General features: G+C 46.3%; 1 protein-coding gene across 2 annotated transcripts in view; it reads left to right on the plus strand.

Annotated features, from left to right (window-relative positions):
* The window catches only part of LOC119174080 (formylglycine-generating enzyme), a 184,317-nt gene that overhangs the window by 9,725 nt on the left and 148,363 nt on the right, over positions 1-26,229 (plus strand). For both annotated transcript variants that reach the window (XM_037424873.2, XM_075896248.1), the window contains exon 2: positions 22,939-23,141. In XM_037424873.2, coding sequence (XP_037280770.1) covers positions 22,939-23,141 — 203 coding nt within the window. The remainder of the gene's footprint in view (positions 1-22,938; positions 23,142-26,229) is intronic.

The following is a 26,229-nucleotide window of genomic DNA, read 5'->3' on the forward strand; positions in this document are numbered from 1 at the left end:
CAGGACCGAGTTGACTGGCGGAACATGGGAGAGGCCTTTGTCCTGCAATGGACGTAGTCAGGCTGATGATGATGATTATACCTTGGACTATTCTTCTATACCACAGAAGCGTGAATTATGTCATGTGATTAATGCAGCTGAAGTGTAGTCATACAAGTGCACTTGGAAACAATCATAATATGAAACAGCAGTACTAGAACAAGGGCACCAAAGCGAGCTAATACCACGAGGCAAGCATGCGTCCTCGGTGCTTTTGCTGTGATATTTCTTCCATTGGTGTCCCTGTCTGGTCGTACTGTTGCATATGCCACTGTACATATGAACCAGCTACTCCTCGTTGAGTCGTTAGTATAGAAAATCATGCATACTTAACATTTCACTCGCTGAATATATTGTCACCTGCATGTAATGGGTTGAAAGCAAGAGTGCCTTTGCCCTAAATCAAAGAAAAGACCATGTGCTTCCTACTTCTTCGCTCAAGAGCCAGCTGCTATGGATGCGCTCTTCGATAGCTGGATACATCTGGGTAATTAAAAGACCCCTGCACTTCTGAAGTCTTGTGACGAACTGGTGGAGTTGCTAGGTAGCCCTTATGGATGTTCCAGACCCCTCCAGAGAGTTGCCCTACGAGTCCAGTGCCAGTTAACACTCCCGTGCAGTGGGCCAGCTGCTATATCAGGGGATCGCCTACGGAAATCGAAGATACGTATCCCACAACCAGTGGCGTACCAACTCTTTCCCGACTGGGGGGGGGGGGGGCAACTTATCTCATATGTCAGCCGGGATATATATATATATATATATATATATATATATATATATATATATATATATATATATATATATAATAATGAGATCTAACAGACAGTAATGCCAAGGAATGTACAGGGGAAGTTATTAGAACCAACTGTACACTTCCCCTGTACTTTCCTTGGCATTACTGTCTGTTAGATCTCATTAATATTGTGTCAAAACACGGAAAAACGAGCCTTTAGGTATACGCTTCTTTCCTTTATATATATATGTGACGTAAGAAGGCAGGGATGGTTAGGAGAAGTAGAGGAGGAAGAAGTGCACAGTAGAATAAACATGGCGTATGAGCCAGGCCACGTCTCCCAGTCATCATAGCGTCACACAAGTCGACAGGATGGAGACCTGCATGCCCCTTCATCAGTCGCTCATCATGAACGCAGTTCCCCACAAGATACCCTGACCATAAATCATCTACCGATTCATCTTCAACAAGGACACAACGACCAGCACCATGACAGATTCATCGGCCGACCTTGACATCCCCAAGTACACCGGAGCAGCGGACGATGGACCCGTGCAGGACTGGTTCTACCTGTACGAGCTCCATGCTACCGCTGCATCATGGTCGGAACGGGAGATGATCATCAACTTTACCGACTACATCTCCGGTGAGGCTTTCAAATTCTACCTCACTCACATATTTCAAAATGACGAGTCATGGAAAAGATTAAAGAAGAAATGACCATCCGATTTCAAGAATACAATGACGATTATGACGAAGACTCGCTTATAACAAACCATCCACATGCAATTGCACTCGGTTGTCAATTTCACAAGCAGTCTTCAAGCTCACGAATGCTCAGCATGAATCGACCACTGCCACAACAAAAAGTAGAACATGAGTACACTTACAAGCGACCAAGCGTATTTCGGGAAAACCACAGCCATCGCTCGGGCCTCCGTTTTACACGCAAGACGGCACTTCCGAAATCATCGCTTCAGCGTATGACACGAGACGTTGCCCAACCACGCCATGACGACTCGAAAAGGTGTTTTTCATCACAAGACTTTATTTCGATGGCTCAGCCAAGCTCTGGCCCTTCTGTGCAGATGCATGTACCAGAAGAGCATGCATCGTTCGTTGCACAGAAAGACAGCCATTCCCAACTGGAATTTGACCAAACCACGCCTGATGCGGCGTCGCCATTGAAAACAAAGCCATCTGAAAGCCCAAACACAGGAGGCTCGGAAGCGACTCCAACAGGTTGCCAGGTGCCAGAAGACTACGTAATCAATGCTGCCGAAGGCACCTCTGATGTTCCTCCAGTCAAACCTGTCTTACCAACTTCGCTGCCTGAAAAGCTTTGTAACAGCTGCCAACTGAACAATACGTCAAATCGCCAAGAAAAGCATTGTCTAATTGCAAAAAGGCTGCCACCTCATCAACACTTATCGCAACATCAGCAAGGTCAGAACAATAAAATCGCCCAGATTGAGCGTCTTGTTATTCGACACGGACAACTTGAGACGTCGGAAGAACACACATGGTGTCAAGAAAAACGTTTACAAACGACTCAACCGAAACGACAACATATTCAAGATGCCTCACTCGAGACAAAGAAAACATGGAATCCCAAACGTTTTCCCAAGGGACGTCGAGTAAGTTTTCTCAAGCTGAGATCAATACTCAGGCAACATGACATACGACGACAGAAAAGGCGCAAATCAACACCCTGTAGCCCGGAAGGACGCGGAAATCACCGGAACAACCTTGGTCAACAAACATGCAGACGGGTGGCCCTGCATGTGTACCAATCAAGGCAAAGAGCACGACGCCTACGCAAATCAAGCTGCTGGTGCTCCAAAGCCTTCACACTACGTTCATTCCTTGCCAGAGTACAAACAGTTTCATCATCTGCAGTTTCCATGTTAAAGGTGTACTTGTGTTCTATAGTACGCAACAGTCAGCCTCGCCCACCAGAACTCTAGGACTAACCGGACTGCTGCACTCTCCCGCGAAGCTAGTGTGTTTACGGAAACTTCCTGGGACATGGAACAATCTTCCCTTTTTTGACTGTGTTCACTTTTTAGTCCTGCATGTTCAGTTTATAATTTCTGTTAGTCTGACGCAACTTCTTTCGGGGGGAGGGGGAATCCTGTGACGTAAGAAGGCAGGGATGGTTAGGAGAAGTAGAGGAGGAAGAAGTGCACAGTAGAATAAACATGGCGTATGAGCCAGGCCACGTCTCCCAGTCATCATAGCGTCACACATATATATATATATATATATGTGACGCTTCACAGGTGAATGGGGGAAAGGAAGATGAGGAAGATGAAGGGTCAGAATAAACTGGTGTTCTGACTGACGCTATGTCTCACCCGTTACACTAAGTCGACAGGATCTACCGCAGCAACATCACAAGCCCGCCAAAGAAGATGATCAGCCTGCCGAAATACACCGGAGCTGAAGACGACGTCCCTGTTGACAAGTGGTTGCACCTCTTCGAAACAAAGGCGAGCAACGTCAGCTGGTCCGAACGAGATCGGATCAACTGGATCAGCGAGTACCTGGAAGGTGAGGCATTCCGCTGGTACCTCACCGAGATTTTCGACGCAGAAGATACGTGGGAAGGCATCAAAACAAGCATGATATCACGATTTTATGCACCTGTTAGCGACCCTTTCCGCCAATTCATACACTGCAGGCTCAAAAGAGAACATTGCATCAGGCACTACTACGAAGAGAAGACACACCTTGGTCGCCTCGCAGGCTTAAAAGACATTCACACAGTATCAGGATTGACTGATGGTGTACCTGAAGAGATCGAAAGGCGCCTCGCTGGATTGACGCTTACCAACCCAGCCAAGTGGCTTGCTGCTGCGCTTCAAGCGGAAGACTGTGTCCACGGAGATGCTTCCCAACACGTCAAAACGGCAGCTCGTGCGTCGAGAGCCTCATTCTACGCGACCATGGCTCCCTACAGGATTGATGCGCACCCCTCACAGTGAGTGCCGACATTGTGCATCTACTGGTTTGCCGAATCAGTTTCACTGGCACAATGAGTGCCCTCGTCGTAAAATGGTGTGTGCTCTAACTGACAACCAGGGAAACGAAGAGGGCGGCCCAAAGGCTCATTAATACGTTTTGGTGCGTTTGTGAACGGACACATAGTGAACGCAACTCTGGATACAGGAGCGACTATTACCTGTATCAATGAAGTTGTGTTCAAAAAACTCAAGCTGCAGTTGCTCAAGGATTCATGTATTAGTGTCCAACAAGTCACCTCAACCACAGAAACTTTGGGCCGCGTACACATACAGTTGGAAATAAGGAAGTTAAAGCGGGCAGTCCAAGCACACGTTCTACCAGGCATGAAGACTGAATTCTTGCTAGGCTTGGACAACGCCTCCTTTTTCAACCTGTCACTGGATTTAAACACAATGACTTTGTTTCAAGACAACAAAGCTTTGCAGAATTCCTTTCAAATACAAAAGTGTGTCTTCAGCGCCGATACAACCCCTCTCCAAGCCGTTGATGTCTCGCACCTTCCACCATCGCAACAAGCTGCTTTGAGAGAGGTGCTTCACAATTACGAAGACATTTTCTCAAAGTCTCAGATGGACTTCGGATGTATCGCGGAGGAACGACACTGCATTGCCCTCAGCAACAACGTGCCTATCCACAGACCACCGTATCGATGCTCCCTGGCAGACAAAGAGGAAATTGTCAAGCAAGTGGACTTACTTCTCAAGCAAGGTGTAGTGCGTCCATCTTTTTCCCCATACGCGGCTCCAGTCATTCTTGCAGAGAAAAAAGGTGAAGGACGCACACGTTTATGCATTGATTATCGAAAACTTAACTCTGTCACTGTGCCTGACTACCAACCTATTCCGCGTATAGACGATGTTCTAGACTACCTGGGAAAATCGAAATATTTTTCGACATTGGATATCACATCAGGCTATTGGCATGTCAAAATGAACCCAGAGGACATCCCAAAAACAGCTTTCGTCACGCCGAATGGCCATTATGAGTGGCTTGTTATGCCTTTCGGTTTGAGAAATGCTCCTGCTACATTCGAAAGAGCTGTGAAATCAGTTATCAGAAAACATAACTTAAAGAATGTTGTTAATTATTTTGATAATATTGTAGTCTTCTCCGACACATTTACTGAGCACCTACAGCACCTCCAAGCTCTATTGCATGCCCTAAAAATGGAGAATATAAAACTTAAATTGAAGAAATGCCATTTCGCCCAAGATTCTATTGAATATCTGGGTCACAGAGTGTCGCACGGTACAGTGTCGCCTATACGAAGAAACATAGAAGCTGTATTGCGATTCCCAAGACCGAAATCCCCGAAAGAGCTTCAGCGTTTTTTAGGCACCACCAACGTTTACCGCCAGTTTATACCGCACTTCAGTGACATAGTTTTCCCACTTACGAAGCTGTTGAAGAAGGACACACCATGGGAATGGGATTCCTCATGTGAACAAGCCTTTGAGAACATGAAATACTGTCTGACCAAAGAACCCATTTTACGAATTTTTTCTTGCGAGAAACCATGCATTCTTTATTGCGACGCATCTAACGTAGGCGTAGGTGCAGTTCTGAAGCAAAGAGATCATGATGGTAAAGAACACCCCGTTGCCTATCACTCGCGTAAGCTACTCACGCACGAATTAAATTATGCCATTACAGAGCTCGAATGCCTCGCTATAATTGACGCTGTTGATAAGTGGCACTGCTACCTACATGGACGACCATTCACTGTTGTCACCGATCATGCTGCTTTACAATGGCTCAGAAACATAAAAAAGCCACATGGCCGGCTCTTTCGATGGTCTTTGAAGCTGTCGATGTATGACGTTAACATTCGACATCAAAAAGGCAGCGAAAACATCGAGGTGGACGCATTTTTGCGAAGCCCTATGGTTCAACTCCTTTCATTACCAGAACTTCAAACTTACCAGGATGACCGCCCTCGCTGCAAGTACACAACGGAAAACGGGGTCACTATCGTGGCACGTAAAGGAATTCGCAAAGTGTACGTTCCTTTCAAGCTTCGACTGGGCCTCCTGCAGAAAGCACACTGTCAGTTCGGACACGTCGGAGTAAAGAAAACACTGGGCTTGTTGTCATCATCCTACTATTGGCCGGAAATCATCACAGACGTTTCATCCTACATCCGCCACTGTGACATATGTCAGCATTGCAAGAAGCCGAAAACCAAGAGATTCGGATCTCTCGAGTCACTACCACCTGCAGAACAACCCTTTGATCTTTTAGCAATGGACACTATAGGTGGTTTTTCAGGATATGGCTCGACAAAGAAGTTTATTCACTTGGCGATCGACCACGCTACGCGGTATGTCTGGGCGTTTCCCCACAAGAACGAAACTTGTGACGCATACATTTCGTGCATCACCGCCATCTTTGCAGCAGGAAAACCCAAGAAATTCCTATCTGATCGTGGACCAGCTTTCATAGCTGGAAAATTCAAGCAGTTTCTAAAACGAAATGGTGTCCACCAATTGTTCACATCCTCCCAACACCCTTAATGTAATGGCATGAACGAACGTACAAATCAGACTATTGTAACCCGGCTAAAGTGCAAAATGAATGAGCAGCCACAGAAGTTTTGGGTCAAACATCTTTCGGATGTTGTCGATGAATACAACAGAACCCCACATGAAGTAACACGATATCCACCATCGTACCTAATGTATGGAATTCCTTCATACGACACAATTTTAGACGCACCAATGGAGAGTGTGCAAGAAGCAAGGAAAAGTGCAATCAAGAACACGCTTGCCTATCATGAGAAGAACAAGATAATCTACGACGAAAAATTCCTACCACAAGATCTCCAACCTGGTGAATTGGTCCTCTACGAAACACCTTGGCACCCGAACAAAGGAAAGCTCAGTTCAGTCATGGAAGGACCTTACACAATTCTTCGCAGAGTCTCTCCTGTGAACTATGAGGTCGACCGGTGCGTAGCTCCGTTAAGCAGAACTACTGATATTGTGCACGTCAACAAACTGCGTCGCTACTATTGTCCCAATAAGTTGACGCTCTCTCGGGGGGAGGGGGAAACGTGTGACGCTTCACAGGTGAATGGGGGAAAGGAAGATGAGGAAGATGAAGGGTCAGAATAAACTGGTGTTCTGACTGACGCCATGTCTCACCCGTTACATATATATATATATATATATATATATATATATATATATATATATATATACACACACACACACACACACACACATACATACACACACACACACACACTTCAAAATTAAATCACACTTTAACAGGCCGAAATGGCGCCCTTAGCCCAATTTCTGCGTCCAATATGCGACGCGAAATCTTACTATCTTGCTGTCGCGCCTCCTTGTCTGATTAGACTTTGGCGGTTAACATCTATAAATACCACAATAGTTTAATACATTTATCATGGATGTTAGTTGTTGGGATGGAGATGTACCAAGCATTAACGAGAATACATCTACGTTGAACGGGGCTATAGCCACCAGACACCGAAACACATTCGGCAAGCTCTTCTTTATCAATTTACAGTAAGCATTTAATTACCCCTGTAAAGGCGGGTTTTACTTTCGTGTTACATGCCGACTCCTCTGACAGAGAAATCAACCATGTTTTTTTCTGGGAATGATTGCTGTTATATTATTTCATAAGTATTACACTTTCTTGCATATATTCAGGCATGCGAGTATTATAATTTGCCTTATTTGCTAATAGTCTGAATACTGTACCTGCAGCTTGCAAATATTAATAGTATTGATATGGTTAGATTACTTTTGTGACTTTTTTATCAACTTCTCAACCTTTTTCTTTAAAAATGTGTAATTCGTGGTGTTAGGGGGGTAATACATTTGTAGAGAAGAAGATTATGTGCTGCAGTGGGTCACGCCTTTAGCGAGAGGAGCCGAGCGCGAGCTGTTGGGTGAATTGCTGGGTCTATTGCTGCCGCCTGCTTTCCGCATCAATAGACCTGCTTGCCAAGTACTACTTACGCCAATAAACCCCGTTTCAGAGTGGTGGAGGTGCTGAGTAACCCAACCTGGAACTCCGCAACAGGAGCTACCTGCCATTCCCGAAATGGCTTAAGAAAACACCCAGCAAGGTGCGACCGAGCCTCCGATGGTCATTGCGCCCACTGCGCTACGCGTGCGCGATCCACCTTTTTCGTTGTGCCCTTGAGCAAGATGTGGAAGATTGGCTGTCGACATTTGAAAAGGTAGGCGCAAGCAACAAGTTGGACGACCCTTCGAAGCTGCAATATGAACCGTTCTACCTGAAAGAAGTAGCGAGTTTCTGGTTTAACAACCACCACTTGGAATTCGCCACTTGGAGCGCTATTAAGCTACGCATTACCGATGTGTTTGGTCATCCCGAGGTGCGCAAGCTTCGTTCCCAACGGCGCCTATGGGGACGCGCACAGCTTCAGGGGGATGGCTTCACAAGCTACATCGAGGATCTGCTCGACTTGTGCAAGCGCCTTGACCCTTCAATGATTGAAGCAGACAAGATCAAACACATCTTGAAGGGGATAGACGACGACGCCTTCCAGATGCTGCTGGCCAAGGGCCCACGTACCGTGTCCAAACTCGACACTCTTTGCCAGAGCTTCGAGGAGTTGCGCAAACAACGGGTCATGACACGGTGGCCAGCGGCTACCGATGAAACTCTCGCGGCATTGACCCTGGGTGGAGACCACAACACAATAATATCAGAAATCAAACGATATGTGGGCGAGGAGGTGGCCCGACAACTTTCGTGCCTGTCGTATCTACCGGCAACGGAACCCTCTTCTGAGCGTCTTGCGCCCGCCATCAGGCAGGTAATACAGGCGCAGGTCTCTGAGGCACTGCCGTTTGTCTCTCAGACAGCATCCGTCTTCGCGCCATTGACTTACGCTGCTGTTGCTGCTACTCCGCTACGACCTCCGCTTGGGCCAACTCCCCAGCCTGTATGAGTACCAACGACACTATTTCCAGCAACATAACAGCGCACTAACGGAAACCCTTGGCGCAAACTTGACAATCGCCCTATCTGTTACGCATACGGATATCCAGGTCACGTGGCACGCTTCTGTCGCCGGCGCTTTGCAATGGGCCCGGCTGCAGCTCTGAGGTACTCTGACTACTCTTTCCCAGCCACGTACAACGCGCAACGAGAACTGTCCCGTCAATTCGACCCACAATCAGTGGAACGCGACCCGTCACCAACCGAACTAGACCACCACCCTGCTGCTGACCATCGACCATTCGGCCCCCGTCCCTCATCCTCACCACGCCACTACCGATCTCCGTCCCCGCTGCGTCGCCTACCGAACCTCGTTGAGACGGAAAACTGACTGCCGCAGCTCTGGAGGCACGAGCTGCGAAATCCTCGCATTGTAGAAGTCCTCGCCCGTACCCCACACAATACCGCGAGCGCGCAACGAAGTGGACCGGTCGAAGCATGTACTGCGAGAGTAATCATTCAGGACGTCCTGTACCACATCGAGTTTCTCGTGTTGAGCACTTGTTCCCACGACCTGATACTTGGATGGGATTTTTTGTCGCGACACTGCGCCGTAACTGACTGTGCTCTTGCACAGGTGGAATTTTCTGTGTTTTCTGATGCGCCATCTACCGACAATGAGCGCACTCACCTTGGAAAGCTTCTTGTTGCTTCCGACATTGATGTTCCTCCTCTTAGTGCCATCGTTGTCCTTGTCAATTGCACTGAATTGTCCGGCTCTACTGTTGTGTTCTCCCCATCTGGCGTTTTCAGTTGCCGCCAGGGTACGTCTCTGCCGTACGCCGTTCTGCCACCTCATCAAGATACTTCCGGAATTGTCGTTTGCAATCCTAGCTCATGCCCTCTCACCTTAAGAGCTTACGAAACACAGGGCTATGTTCATCTTGTTGGTGACAACGTTATTCTGCCTATTGAGTCCCACGACCCTGGCCAGCAACTTCAACTGAACGCTGTTATTCCTCTTTTTATGCGAGGTGACTACTTGTCGGATATCTTCAATTGTTTCATCGACAGCAAGCTTCCTCCGGTTCAACAGGACCAGCTAATAACCCTTCTGCATGAATAACCCTTCTGCATTCCGAGATTCATTTGACCTTCCTCGAAAGGTACTGAGTCAAACTAACACTGTCGCTCACACAATCTACACAGGAACGCACCATCCTTTGCGGCAACGCCCCTACCGCATATCACCCAAGGAACGAAGTGTAATTGCAGAGCAGGTTAACGATATGCTTCAGTACGGTGTCATCAAGCTATGTCATCTTCTAGCCCCTGGTCTTCACTTGCTGTGCTAGTGAAGAAAAAAGACGGTTCGATTAGATTTTGTGTCGACTACCGGTGACTGAACAAAACTACACGGAAAAATGTATACCTTCTTCCCTGCATTGACGATGCTATCGATTGCATACAAGGTGCCAGATTCTTTCCTTCGCTGGGCTTACGTTCAGGTTACTGGCAGGTTTCGATGCCAGAGTGTGGTCGTCCCAAAACAGCGTTCGTTACTCCGGATGGTCTATACGGATTCACGGTTATGCCATTCGGTCTGTGCAATGCACCTGCAACGTTTGAATGAATGATGGACAGCATTTTACGTGGCCTGAAATGGCAGATATGCTTATGTTACCTTGATGATGTTATCGTATTCTCTCCTGATTTCCCTACCCACGTCGACCGTCTGCGCACAATTTTTCGGTGCCTTACTGAGGCAAACCTTCAGCTTAGCCTAAATAAGTGCTGCTTTGGGGCTCGCCAACTTACTATGCTTGGTCACGTTGTGTTAAAGGATGGAATTCGCCCCGACCCAGACAAACTTCGAGCCGTAGCCGACTTTCCGAAACCAACTTCACTCAAAGAACTTAGGAGCTTCATTGACTTGTGCTCGTATTTTCGCCCTTTTGTCCAAAACTTTGGATCAATAATAGCCCCACTTACGCAACTACTGAACGGTCCAGCTAATCCTTCTAACAGGACCCTGGCATGTGACGAAGCCTTCCTTACACTGAGCCGTCTGCTTACGTCACCACCCATTCTACGCCATTACGACCCAAGTGCCCCCACTGAAGTACACACAGACGCCAGTGGCATTGGTCTGGGAGCAGTACTCGCGCAACAAAAGCCCGGTATTTCAGAGTACGCCGTCGCATATGCAAGCCGCACACTCACGAAAGCGGAAATTAACTACTGTGTAACTGAAAAAGAATGCCTCGCAATCGTTTGGGCGTTAAGCAAGTTTCGTCCTTACTTGTACGGACAGAGTTTCGATGCTGTGGCAGACCACCATGCACTTTGTTGGTTGACGTCGCTAAAAGATCCTTCAGGTCGCCTTGGTCGTTGGGCTCTTGCCTACAAGAATTCGACATTCATGTCGTCTACCGCTCACGACGAAAATGCTCTGATGCGAACTCCCTCTCATGATCACCAGTGAGATGCAGCGCAGACCTGCATTCGGACGCCTACTTCCCCATCGCTCCCATTTCCATCTCAAGCTTGTCGTCTGAACAGTGCCAAGACCCATGGATTAAATTTCTCCTTAAGATTCTTTTCATCTCAAGGTCTGTGAACCCACGCGCCCTTCGCCGCCAAGCCACACATTTCGAGATACGGGACGCGCAACTATACCGCAGAAAATGCCACGCAAATGGTCGTAAATGGCTCTTGGTTATACCACGCAACATGTGATATGATGTATGTGCGTATTTTCATGCCGATTCACAACATGCTCACGCTGATGTGTTAAAAACATATCGCCGGATCCGCCAGTGTTACTACTGGCGTGGTTTGTACACTTTTGTACAAAAATACATTCGGTCCTCTTCATTATGCCAACGACGAAAGACAGCGGCCCATTCACCTGGATTGTCACAGCCTCTACTGTGTCCGGCGCGTCCTTTCGACCGCGTTGGAATCGATCTGTATGGTCCCCTTCCGTACACTGCAGCTGGGAATCCATGGATCATTGTCGCCATCGACCATCTGACGAGGTATGCTGAAACAACTTCACTATCTACGACTGGTGCATGGGACGTAGCCAATTTTGTCTTGCGACGCTTTGTACTGCGTCATGGGGTACCACAGGAACTACTAAAAGATCGAGGGCGGGTCTTCCTATCCGAAGTTCTACAGCAACTCCTTTGGGCATGCTGCATGGTGCACCGCGCCTCTACAGCCTACCACCGGCAGACCAACGGTCTAACGGAGCGCTTCAACCGAACGCTAGGAGACATGCTCTCCATGCATGTCAATTTTGACCAATCAAACTAAGATGTGATTCTCCCATTTGTGACTTATGCGTACAACATTGCGATGCAGTCAGCCACAGGCTTCTCGCCTTTCTTTCTTCTATATGGGCGTGAGCCAAGCTCCAGCCTTGACACCATTTTGTCATATCCGACGTCTCAGAGTTCAACCCACTTTCTGAAATTGTGCACCATGCTGAAGAGTGTCGTCAGATCATTCACCTCGGACAAGCAAGCACTCGAAAAGGACCGACACGACCGCGACCAGCAAGTCGAGACTTTTGCCGTGGGCTCGCTCGTCTGGCTCCGACTGCCCTTTCACTCCCCAGGTCTGTCCTCTAAGTTTGCCCCCAAGTTTCACGGTCCTTATCGCGTCGATCTCATGTCACATACATGATCGAGCCGGTCACGCCATCTACAGACAGGCAATGCCTTGGTCGTGAGACTGTCCACGTGAGTCGTCTCAAGCCTTATCACGTGCACCCACTCCTCAAGCCCCACTCCTACTCTCATCACCTTGACTTGCCCGGATGGCTCGTCTTTGTCCCCGGAGTATTTTAGAGAAGAAGATTATGTGCCGCAGTGGGTCACGTCTTTAGCGAGAGGAGCCGAGCGCGAGCTGTTGCCCCGAGCGCTGTGATTCCTGGGTCGGTTGCCGCCGCCCGCTTTCCGCATCAATAGACCTGCTTGTCAAATACTACTTACGCCAATAAACCTCGTTTCACATTGTTTACAATCAGTGTATTTGTATTAAGATTTCTTGAAGTGCCCCGGGCGTCTGCATAAATTCATCAATACAAAAGGTGTAAACAAAATTTTTCTTCAAAAGAACAAAATGTGGATGATAATAATGCTAAATTATCCCTCATTGCTTCGTTTCAAAATAGTCATTAGCTGTATATTAAACTGAATTGTGTTTATTGCGCAACAAGGTTGCGAGGAAACCAAACGAAAAAGCTGCACTGAACAGCTTATGGGAAACCTTGAGCGAATATTGGTGTAAAGAGTCTTTGTCCTGCACACAGCATCAGCTTCTTATGTGAGGCAACAAATGATGCGAAAATGACTCATCGCATACTGACCACGTATGCACGATCACATAAAAAATAAGAGCATAAACTATTTTCGATACGGCATATTGTTTGCCATTGGTTCTTCGGCATTTCAAGTTTTCTGAGTGTCACAAAATAGCTTGCTTGTTGTATGACGTCACAAAGCCGGAGAGCATCTTCTTCTAAATGTAATTCAAGTACGCTAGCTGCCAATCACACAAGCAGCGGCTACATAAAGCAGCTGGCAAGATGGATTATGAGTTAAATAAAATATTTCCATAAGAAGCATAATGGTGCTTAGTAGTTTGCGAGCGTACTTATCTCTGTGAGCTCATACTTGCTGAGAGACAGGGGAATAGAGAGTAATAAGCAGCGCTGCATGTGTGTGCTTATTTGCTCTCCGAGATGTATTTTGAGCTGTAAAGGACAATGCAAGTTGAGTGAAAACTAACTAGCCTGATTCCTAACTAAGCCTCCATAGTGCAAAAACCACGGTACTTAACCTTCTGCCTGGTCCGGTGGGTCAAGTTGTGGGCAAGCTTAAAAGCTGAGCTTCCTACTGAGCTTGAGTCCACTGCTTTATTCGTGGCCACTTTGCAAGCGGCCGCTATGACTCCAAGTTACCATAAGCAAGGCTGATAAGGTGTATCATAGACTAAAGCAGAAATAATTTTTTGGTATTTCAGTACGGAAAAACTTGAATATCAGTAACGATTCGTCGCAATCATCGGATCACAACAGCTTCGACAGAGCAGCGGCGATGGTATAACCTTTTCGGAAAGAATTATTTTCCGGAAGCAGTAAATGCTTTGACCGGTCTATAAACAGTTTGCTCATTCCCATTCGTAACTGCATCAAGAAGTCACAGCAGAATAAAAGCATGAACAAGTGATGTAATATTATAGGGCCCCTGTTCAGCGCTTGCCTGCTCGGCAATACTACAGGAGCAGACACGAAAGCGTTGCATAGGCGACCCACACCGCAAAGAGCCTACAAGAAAAATTATCACAGCGGAAATGTTGGCGAAATTTCGCTCTGTTGTTACATTTGCTCGTAACATTGTCATTCTTCCGTAAGAAGAAAATTGAGTGATTACTATTGTGACAGAAAACTTCGCCTTACTTGTTAGTTTCCGCAGCGTGCAGTCAAGTGTGACCATGGTGCACTGCAGAAAGTAGGGGGGCTCAGCCCCCCCCACTTTTTCTTAGTGGTGGTGGTGGTGGGGGGGGGGGGGGGGTCTAGTGCCTTCCTTGCTACCCCGGCTGATACGACTATGCCCACAACTTCGATAGGTATGACGAGTGCTTCGTTTCAAACAGCTTCAACCAACACAAAAAAAGCGATGCCGAACAGGTATACGTTGGAGAAGCCGGGTACCTACGGCATTCCATGGCACGGAGCGCGAAGACGTCAAAGACTGAAGGTGCGTTTCGAGTGCGTAGCCACCTTATATCAATGAGATGACGCAGCAAAACTGGGATGTGTCTTCTTCTACCTGGAGAATGGAGCACGTACCTAGTACTAGAATCGCGAAGTGCAACTGATGTCGTGGCATGAGTTCCGTTGTAGGCTTCTATAGACATCCACGAGTGGCGATTGCCAAGAACGAGAAATTCAGGCCCAGGTCCAGTTGCCAAATAATGCGGTTACCACTTACGTCAATGATATGATACGCCTCTTCTGACCAGTTGACGCAAGAATGGCGGAGGATAAGAAGTTGCGCCATCTGATGCTTTGGGTTAAAGAGCAGTCCTTTGCCGGCCACATGCAGAGCCTTCCTAAGACTGTCGTGGAGTTCCTAATCGAGGCTGTGACCATGGGAAAGATGCTGGAGCAACGTTTCACCATGTATGGAAAACAAGTGAATGGAATGTGCGCTGTGGACATTTTCACTACAACTGGAACAAACGACAGCATATGAGAACTCATTCACTCCCTGTTGTGCGAAGAGTTGCAGAAGGCCAGCATGACGCCTCATACCACATATGGCTCAATCACAGCAGTTATCAGAAAGGAGCTGCACCAGGCACTACGGGGCCCCTCACCTCCTTACAGCTTTGGGCCAGCCCCAACTGAATACCTCCGTGAAACCACCACCTATGTGAAAGCTTTAAAGCGTCCTGCGGGCTCTCCGCCACTGTTCGTTTGCACTTCTCCCACCGTGTCGCTCCAGTTGACGCAGCCAATAGAGTACTACGACAATAGGTATACGTCACCACCCTTTGACCGTGTGCCTTCAGTCATCCATCATTCGGAGCAGCCAGATCATTACATAGATGATAGGCGCACGTCCTCGCGGAAGTCAGATATTTGGTGTACACCCAACCGCCGGTTTCTGTGGTTTCACTGCAGTGAAGAGGATCACTTGTACCACCAGTTCCCATACCACTGGCTCGGGCTTCGTGGCTTCTCTGCGTACTCACCACCACCCCAGTATGGCCAACGACCCTGCAGCATCGAAAACTACCTCGCCCAGCGTCCTTCATCGCTGCCTCAGTAGCATTCTATAGCACGGTCTCCCAGTTCCTGCTGGGAAAACTAACTGGAGCGACTTCTGGGGGCTGGGTTGCTGAACATCGAAGTGCCGAAGACCTCCGACCGACTCAGAGGTGTAACGATGGGGCACAATACGACCAGCTTTCACTTATACTAGTGATTATTGAAGGTGATGCGGTTGACGCATTAGTGGAACTTGGCGCCAACTACTCAATATTGAGTGGGAAACTGGCCTCGCAGCTAAAACTAATCACGTCATAGCACAACTCGCAGATTCGAACAGCTGGCGGCCATGTTGTTACTCCGCTGGGCGCCTGCGCTACTAGAGTTCAGACCCAAAGATATACGTTCGTCGCTAGCTGCCTTGTCCTACGCGAGTGCTCTCCCGTGATGTTATTCTTGGAGAGTACTTTCTGCAAGAGTATGGCGCTATTATTGACCTGCAAGAGCGTCCTGTCATGTTTTCAGGCGACCGGTCAATTGATGTACAGGACGACGAACGGTGTCTCGATGTACTTTGTGTTTCTGCAAACAGCGTCATGCTTTCTCGTCAAGCAAGCATCATGGTCTACGTCACATGCTGCAATTTGGGCAATGGTTAAGCGGTGGCCAAAACAAACTTGGAGTACCTGATGAAACAAGACATTTGTGTAGCCAGAAGTATCATACAGCTTCGTGGTGGCTGATTGCAGTTGCTTGTTAGGAACTTTAGCAACGAGCATCGACACCTTTTTCACGGCACTTAAATTGCTTTTGCCAATGAAATAGAAGAGGTTAGCAACTGTTTCATGTCGGAGACCGTCGACGCCACAGACACGGCACTCGGTCATATCGACATCAATCCTGTGCTGTCGACTGATACTGAACCAGACTGCACTGCGCATGTTCTTGTTCAAATTCTGGTTCTGCCTCGCAAGTTCCTCAAAGGTGCGCTAGACATTCATCACTCAGCTCAAGATGATTACGTACGGTGACGTACACCCGATCAATCAGCGTCCTTACCGCTTGTCGACAAAAAAACACGAAGCGATTCGTACACAAGTTGGAGCGATTCGTACGCAAGTTGGAGAGATGCTTGATGATGGTGTCATCGAACCTATCAACAGTCCGTGGTTGTCGCTGGTCGTCCTTGCCAAAAGAAAAAAAAATGGCACAATACACTTCTGCGTCGGCTACCGGAAGCTTAACAATGTGATCAAGAAGGACATGTACCTGCTGCCGCATATCAACGATTCATGGGATAGACCTCGTCATGCCCAATATTTCTATTCTACAGATCTGAATAGTGGGTACTGACTAATTGAAATAGATAAGCGAGACTGCAAGAAAACAGCCTTATGACTCCAAATGGCCTCTACCGATTTCGAGTGCTTTCTTTTGGCTTGTGTTCAGTGCCAGCAACCTTCCAGGAAGTGGTGGACACTGTCCTCACAGGGCTGATGTGGCCTGTGAGGCCACTTCAGTCCTGTGATTTGTCTTGTCTTGTCAGACTTGTCTACCTTGATGATGTGATGGTTTTTTCTGCCACGTTCGAGCAGCATCTTCGTCACTTGTGCTAGAGGCTATCTGATCGGTAAACCTTACACTGAAGCTGCAGAAATGCCACTTCAGTTATGAGAAACTCAAACTTCTTGGACATCTAGCTAGCGCCGAAGGGGTCTCACCTGATCCAGACACACTTAATGCTGTTGCCGAAGAACTAGCTTCCGTCAATAAGAAGGCCATTCAATGCTTTCTTGGTTTGTGTGCCTACAATCCTAGGTCCATTCACGGCTTTTCACAGATAGCGAAACCCCTGACTTGCCTTACAAGGGATGACGCACCATTCGTGTGAGAAAACGAGCAACAAGCAGTGTTTGCGGAACTGTGACAGTTCATGTGATCAGCGCTTGTTCTTGTTCATTGCGACGATGATACTGACACAGAGGTGCGTTCATTGATGCGAATAAGATTGGTCTCGGGGCAGTGCTCATTCAGCATCAAGATTGCATCGAAAAAGTCGTAGCCTATGCCAGCCACTCCCTATTTCGTGTGAAGGTGAATTATTCCACTACGGAGAAAGAGTGCCTCGCAGTAGTGCGGGCAATCTTCAAGTTTTGGCGGTACCTCTATGGTCTTGCCTTCAACATAGTGACTGATCACCTTGCCCTCTGTTGGTTGGCAAACATGCAAGACCTTCTGGGGCGACTAGCACGGGGGAGCTTGCGACTGCAGGAATTTGACATCATCATCATTTATAAGTGTGGCCATAAGCATGAAGGTGCTGACACACTGTCGCGCGCACCCCATCGTTTCATCAGTCAGGGAGCAGAGGACTGGGAGCCATTAGCTCATTGAACTCGAGCAAACGACAGCGTCACGATCAAGAAATCAGACCAATCATCGATCATTTAGAGGGCCACGACACAACCATACCACGCCATCTGTCCTGCTCATTGACAGCGTTTTGCCTGCGAGACAGCATGCTATACAAAAAGAATACCCATTCGAACGACTGTGCTTACTTCCTGGTGGTTCCTCGGGACATGCGAGACGACGTTGTTTTTGCTTGCCGTGGCAAACCCACGTCTGGCTACCTAGGCTACTCACAAACACTTGCCAGACTGAGCGAGAAGTACTATTGGCCCGGACTTTTGGTAAGCATCAAACAGGATGTCAAAGGCTGTCAGGAATACTAGTGCCAAAAGCAACCATCTCTTAAGCCGGCTGACTTATTTCAGCCAATTGAAGCGCCATTCAGCCAAGTCGGCATGGTCGTTCTCAGACCATTTTCTCTGTCTGCTGACAGCAACAAATGGGTGATCATAGCGACCAAATATTTAACATGCCACGCGGAGACACAGGTAATCCCACAAGCCACAGCCTCTGAGATAGCGTAATTTTTCATGTGCCAAGTCGTGTTGCATCACGGTGCACCTTCTAGCATAATAGCGAACAGAGGCACAGCATTCATGGCACAGCTTATCGATGAAGTTTTTTAACTATGCAACACCAGGCATTGAAAGGCAACTGCATACCATTCACAAACCAACGGGCTTATCGAGCAGCTGAATAAGACACTCGCAGACATGATCGCATTGTACGTACAGCACAAAACATGGGACAGGATCGTGCCTTACGTGACCTTTGCGTATAATACCGCCATGAAGTGCGGACCACGCTCGACTCCATGCTACTGTGTCAATACGATAACGAGTTGGCGACGATGTCAAGGAATTCACAGAGCGTGCCGAGAAAGCTAGACAGCTCGCATGACTGCACATCGGCTAGCAACAGCAGGCAGATGCACGACCCAATAATAACCGCCACAGGGAAGTGGTGTACAACCCTGGAGACCAAGTTTGGGTGTAGACGCTTGTTCGCTGCTGAGGCCTCAGTGAAGAGCTACTTAGCCGGCATTTTGGCCCATGCAAAGTGTTACGCCGTGTCAGTGATGTGAACTACGAAGTGGTCCCAGACTAAAAACCTCAGGCATGGACCAAGACATGACCGAACCCGGACGTAGTTTATGTTGTGTGCAAGAAACTGTTCATTGTGCGCTCGTAATTTATTTTTCATCATTCTCCAGTCTCTGTGTTTTTTATTTATTTGGTGAACTTGCTTGTTGGTTCGTTAACTTCTTTCTCATTGTCATCTTCTCTGTTTCTCACTTTGTTTTTATCCGGGTTTTCTATTTCTGTTTTTATCTCTTCACGCACCTATGTTATAGCATCGGGGTTGTGCTATGTGTTTTTGTTTTTGTCTGTTTTGCTTTTTTTGTTTAAGAAGGCGAGGTAATGCCACATACCTGCATGTAATGGGTTGAGAGCAAGAGCGGCTCTTGCCCCCCCCCCCCCAAAAAAAGAAAAAAATCACGTGCTTCTTTGCTAAAGAGCCAGCACCAACAGACACACTTTTTGAGAGCTAGCTACATCTTGCCTAATTAAAAGATCCCAGCACTTTTGAAGTCTCATGACATTATGCAAATAAAGGCTGAGGAACTCTGCATTCTAACGGCCTGGCTCCAAGAAGTGGCGGGGGTTAACAGAGTGGGAAATAAAGTATGTGATGAGTAGAGGCCGAATTAGAGACAACTGTCTCGTTTGTTCTTTAGTTTAATATTGAGCCTTCTTGTTTTGTCGTAAGACCATTAGTACTGTTTCTAATACTGCGTAATTTGCTTCAATAAATGTCTCTATAGTCACCACTTGTCTGTCTGAGTATTTTTCCTAAAAGCAATGAGCTGGTGTTATGTCAAGCTTTGGTATGGGCCGAGATTTTCTCTGGAATGAAGAGATATCTCGGGCCATATTCTTTAGGCCACTGGAATCATTGTTGAGTTAGAACTGCAGCACTATTTATGCTGGATATATTTTATGCCTATGTGCATCTTTACACTTTTCGTGTCACAGTAGTGCACTTCAACAAGTAGTTGAAGTGGCATGGATTTTTGGAAAGTTTTACCTGTGTGATGAAGACAGAACAAATAAAGGAACATAAACACACTGGTACAAGACTTGCAAGTGACTTTATTTATGGAAAGCAGATGAATTTAAAAGGTAACAAAAGACAGTGAGCAAAGAGCAGTTGCAATGACACAGTAAAGAAAGCTAGCAGGTGTGTGTGCGCATCGTGTGCGTGGGAGTGATCTGATGTGTCCCTCCAAGTATTCTATTTCATGCTTCGATAGCGGTATCGAAAGAGAGTTGACAGAGCTATCTGCTCTTTTTGTCATAAAAAATGCCTCAATATCTTCCCTTTTCGTTCTTGACCTAGGCTTCGATAAAAACTTTGTATTTTTGTATTTTTCAGATGAGGCAAACAGCTCTTGCTATCGAATCTTTATACCATGCGATGAATTGTTGAAAGTCATGAGAGAAAGGGTTGAACAGTTTAGCGATATATAATTTAGAATATCGTGCTTATTTTTTAGAACTGCTACTATTTTACTGAAGCTCTATGGGTACTCCTCATTATGAACACTATTTTGTTCAAAAACAGGGTGGTTGCATTGGCTCCTAGGTGGTTCCTGTGTTATATGACATTTTTCTGGCCTTCTTTAATAGCCTTTGGAGAGTGAACTTTCTAAGCATCCAGTTTTACATATTTATTGTAAGGTTGATGACTTCTTGGAGATCTTAGATGATTCTTTTAGCAATGACCTTGACAGTGTTGTCTCTGACATTTTGAGCACCTTCTCTTCTGAGGCGAAAGGTATGACTTTCAGACATGAATTGACAAATGACAACCATAGTCAGTTCTTACAAATTAATCTACAGTTCACTGATGGCCGCGTCTGTTGGACATATAATCCAAGGTTAAACAAAAGCTTACTGCTTTGCAAGAGTGCTTATTCAAAGCTGGTCGAGCCTGGTACTATCATCATGTCAGCCTGCCTTTCTGTTTTACAAAAGTCATGTGCCCACACAGCTTCGTCAAGCTTAACTAAACAGGTTGAACGTCTGCTCTATGCTGGCTGTCCACAACATGATTTGCAGCACATATGAAAGCCTGCTTCAAAAGATAAAATTCTCAAAAAACTTTTGGACCGAAAGGCACCTTTTGTCAAGCCTTATTTGCACTGTTTGTCCCTCAACCTAAAGGACCCCTGACACCAAATTTGCAAACTTGAGATGCATGTGCTATTTGAGAGTCCTGCATGCGGGCGCACCTCTGACAGATTATTAGTGACAAGCATTGCCTATAAGATAGCTTGAATTGGTTTATGCAGGGGTGAGTGCTCATCTGAAGATTCAGCTCCAATTGATATTTTCTGTGGTTTGACATAGACAAAGGCCGCCTTGTAAGAAGTCAAGCGAGTATTGTCGGCATGGGAGAACATTTTTGGGATGCACACAAAACAGAGACTGGTACCAAATGAGAACTATTTTTCGTTACCCCTCTTGCTCTGTTGTTGGGGTGCTCTCAAGGTGGTATTGTCTGCTCGTACCGGTAATCATTTTCCTTGTTTAGAGGGGGACAGACTTAAAGCACCCACATCATTTCAAGCTTTACCACCTGTGGGTCCCCCTATTTGAAAGCAATGCGTTCAGCATCACTGAAGCTTGAGCGCACGTAGTCTCGGGCGCTGGCCCGCTGTGGAGCACTATATTTAGACGGATGTTTTAAACTGATCCAAAATCATTTTGAATTAACAATGCTAGCATTTATCATAAGATGCATTGGATTTATAACTCAATTGTGGCATTACCAGATGCTAAGCTACAAATTACTGTAAAAAAGTAGCAAACAAAGCTTTCGCTGTCAGGGTTCTTTTTAAAAAAAGAGCACACAGTGGTATGTAATACGCGTGTCTTTCTGCACCTTGCAAACTGAAAAAGGTCTGCTACTTCTGACAAGAAAGAATGGAGATTGCTAAAAAAAGAACCTTAAGATGAAACTTACCGCTTGCGATTGCGACGTAATCTACGAAATACCCCTTTCGTGTGGTAAGTTTTGCATAGGCCAAGCAGGCAGATGTTTCAATGAGCCTGTCCAGGAGCACAAAGGATCTTCGCGCATCGGCAGAGGCAGCGATCAAGCTCTGCATTTAGGGAGGTGCGATAGAGCTGTTTGCCTCATCTGGAAACGACAAAGTTTTTATCAACGGCTAAGTTAAGAACTAAAAGGGAAGTCATTGAGGCATTTTTCATGGCAAAAAAGGGAGATAGCTGTGTCAATTCTATTTTGATACCACTATCGAGGGACAAAATAGAATTCTTGGAAGGAAACATCAGGTCACTCCCACGCACATGATGCGCATGCAGACCTGTTTTTTTATTGTGTCATTGCGACTGCTCTTTGTGCACTGTGTTTTTTTACCTTCTAAATTTACCTGCTTGCCATAAATAAAATCACTTGTTTTGTTCTGTGTGTGTGTGTTCCTACATTTGTCCTGTCTTCATTACACAGTTATACCTTTTTCAACGTTGAATAACCAACTAGCCCAACAATATGCCTTACTTAGAAACACTTTGAGCTCAAATTTGCACTTGTGTACTGTTCTGAATTGTTCAACCAATTGTTGCATAGTTCTCTGGATCTACTGCGTATGAGCCACCACTAAACGAAAAATGTTGGAGTAATTGTGCTGCATTGCAGATGCAGAATCCTGCCAACACTCTAGCAGCGTTATTGTGCAATCGAGTTTGTTTCCTAAACCTTGTCAAATAATGGGTTTTTCTTTTAAATTGTTCACATTTGAATTTCAAACTGTTTCTATGAAAATGTGCCTGTATTTATGAAATTGGGTGTGTAAAATGTTTTGATGGCGAAGTTTTGGTGCCTAGTAATCTAATGGGTGACATCAGTGACACTTGTGACGATCAGTGACACAACGGGCATGAATATGACACCCATGTTTGTTTAGGTGGCACAGAGCACCCAAGGACAGACCAGATGGTGCTTGTGCGTGGTGGCCAGTTTGAGATGGGAACGGACAAGCCTGTTTTTGTGGCTGATGGCGAGAACCCAGCAAGGCCAGTTGGCGTCAATGACTTCTACATTGATGTACACGAGACCAGCAACGCAGAGTTCGAACGTTTCGTTAAGGCAACTGGTCACATAACTGAGGTAAGTCCACTGCAAATTTCGGACCCCCTGAAAACACTTGATTACTTACCGTGATGGAATGTCATTGCAGGTTTGCTGATGTGAAAACAGTGAGAACACATTTCTCAGTATTTCTTGCATTTATTACATTCTTTATCATCTCTTAGGCCTAAAGCTTAATTAAACATCTTGGCTGTGGCCCAGGCAACTAATTACATGACAGCAAGTTGCAGCTGAAAAGAGTTTTAGCTCATGGATGAGCCAGCAGAAAAAATTATGTGCATAAACAAAGCATCTGAGTAAACCCATATCAGCTTGATAGGGAAATTATTATTTTTTTTTTTTACAAATGCTGTTCAACAACAAGCAATACTAAAAAAATACTCAAATTTATTTACGAAAAAGAAATGTTAATACAACAAGCAAACAAAAAAATGTGGTGTCAAAGTAAATTACACCCACAATGCTGGCAGTAGTTACATGAAACAGTAGGATCAACATGATCTAATGAAAGAAAAGTATGGTAGTTTACCACACACAGGTATATACAGAGAAAAATAGAGTGCAAATTTATGAAATCAATGACATGCGTAAGCCTCAGGTATTCAAAAATATTCAATGTAAAGTACCAAGTGCATGGTTCAGTAAATGTTTATGTTTGTTTAGAATAAACGGGTGGTTATATTTTAGTAACTGGTTTAGTGAGTGCCAAAATGGAAATAAGCCAGTCTTCTGCATTACGAGTGTTCATGACATGGCTATTGCATTGCAGGACAGCTGTTGACTGATTAAATGATTTAAATGTAGAACTTGAGTAAAATGAATGCAGGATATGAAAATCATTTTAATTACACTGTGCTTGCAGAAATGTGTCAAAGTCAGTGATATGTTACCAGTGTTGGCAGTGTATTAGACAGCTTTCTTCTGCAAAAGTAATAGTCCTTTTGTATTACGTTGAGTGTATAGTAAGCCAAACTGGTCTGCAATAATTTATATGTTATTGATACAGTGTTTGATATCTATTTCAGTGCGACATATTCTAAACATTTGGGAAATAAACTTATTGAGATAGGCACAAGGAAGTACACACAGCTAAGAACATCCATGCTTCATTTGAAGCTTTGTCACAGATTTTGACGGGTTTCTTCACTCAGGCATGTGTAGACAGAGTGGTATTTAGGAATGATTTTTTCTCCTTTGTTGATGACAGTCACCACGATCAGCCTCTCCAGCCGAGTCGACAACTTATGTCACCTTGCCACCCCTGCGGGATCCTGGCACTTTCTCCGCTGATGGTACCATCGACGTTGACTCCTGGCTGCACCGGTACGAGCGGGTCAGTGCTACCCACCGCTGGGTAGCACTGACATTGGCTCATGCTCGCCAATGTTGTGTTATACCTCAACGGCACGCCGCAGACATGGTTCGAAACCAATGAAGCCGAAATCACAAGCTGGTATCTTTTCAAAACGAAGATCTGTGATCTTTTTGGCGATTCATCTGTTCGTCAGCTCGCTGCTAAGAAGACTCTCGCCACTCGCGCCCAGACGTCTACTGAATCGTACGTCTCATACATTCTTGACGTTTTGGCGCTTTGTAACAAGGTCAACCGGCGCATGTCGAAAGACGTGAAAGTTAATCACGTTCTCAAAGGAATTGCTGACGATGCCTTCAACCTGCTGGTTTCTAATAATGTAACGAGCATCAACACAATCCTGACCGAATGCCGCTGTCTAGAACAGGCTACAGCCCACCGCGTCACCCACGTCATCATGCGCCTGCCGAACACGTAGGCTACTTCCTCATGCGATGACGCCTTCTAACAAGTTCCCCAATGTGACAACTTCACCCGCATCATTCGTCGCGAGGTCGAGGCAGCCCAACCAGTAGTTACTCTATTCCCAACGCCTGATTCTTCACCGATCACGATCTCACTGATACAAGCCGTTGTTCGTCAAGAATTATCGAACATCGGCCTACATCCTGTTCAAACAGTCTGTACTGCCGAGCCTTCTTATCGTCGTCCCTCCGCTCCTCACTTTGGTTCCAACTACTTTCGACAACTCAATTCGTCCGAATTGCGTACACTGGACGACAAGCCCATATGCTTCAACTGCCGACACGTCGGTCATATCGCTTGGCACTGCCGCAATCACTGAGCTTCGCCGGCACACTATGGGCCTCCCTTCCAGGCTACTTCTGTCCACCAGTCGTCCTCAGCATTTGATTCCCCTATGTCGACCACATTCTCTGATTCTGCCGCACCTCTGACGAGACCTCGCTACGCCCGCTCACCGTCACCTGCTCGCCGTCAATCTCGTTCGCCCCCCCAACACTGCTCTGCCTCTCCGATCTATTCGCAGCGCCCCCGACCTAAAAACTAGGCAGTGCAGCTTCTGGAGGTGGAGCTGCATTGACAACGACCTCTGCAAGAAATTCTCGTGTAAGATTACCGACCACCCGGAATTTGTTGAACGTTACTTTAGACAATGTACCTGTGCGCGCGTTGATTGATACCGGCGCACATGTGTTCATCATGAGTGCTGTTCTTTGTCCCCGACTAAAGAAAGTTGTTACACCCGCCTTGAACCGATCTGTTCGAGTCGCCGACAAGAGAACTGCCGCCATTATTGCAATGTGCTCTGGCCGTCTTACTATTGCCGATAGAAGCACCGCTGTTCTTTTCACCATTATGGAAAATTGTCCTCATCATATAATTCTAGATATAAACTTTCTAAGCGCTCACTCTGCCCTTATAGACTGTTCAGCCGGCTGTCTTGACCTTGAGATGCCTCTACATTCCGATCCGACCGACTCACCCCAGAGCCATTTTTGCTGCATCGATTTCGTATGCCTTCCGCCTAACTGTGTTACACACATCGACCTCTCCTCTACGCCACCTGTACCTGACGGTGAGTACATTGTTGCACCAATTCATGCCGTGATGCTTACGCATGGCATTGCTTTTCCGTACACTATTTTGACAATTGTTGGAAGCTGCACATGCCTTTCTATTGTCAATTTTGCCCTCACTGCCCGAATTCTTCCCCAAGGTATCTCGCTGGCCGAGATCAGTGCCCTACAAGACAATATGGTTGAGCCCTTCAGA

The sequence above is a fragment of the Rhipicephalus microplus genome, chromosome 5 (assembly GCF_043290135.1).
Source record: "Rhipicephalus microplus isolate Deutch F79 chromosome 5, USDA_Rmic, whole genome shotgun sequence".
In the NCBI taxonomy this organism is placed as follows: Eukaryota; Metazoa; Arthropoda; class Arachnida; order Ixodida; family Ixodidae; genus Rhipicephalus; species Rhipicephalus microplus.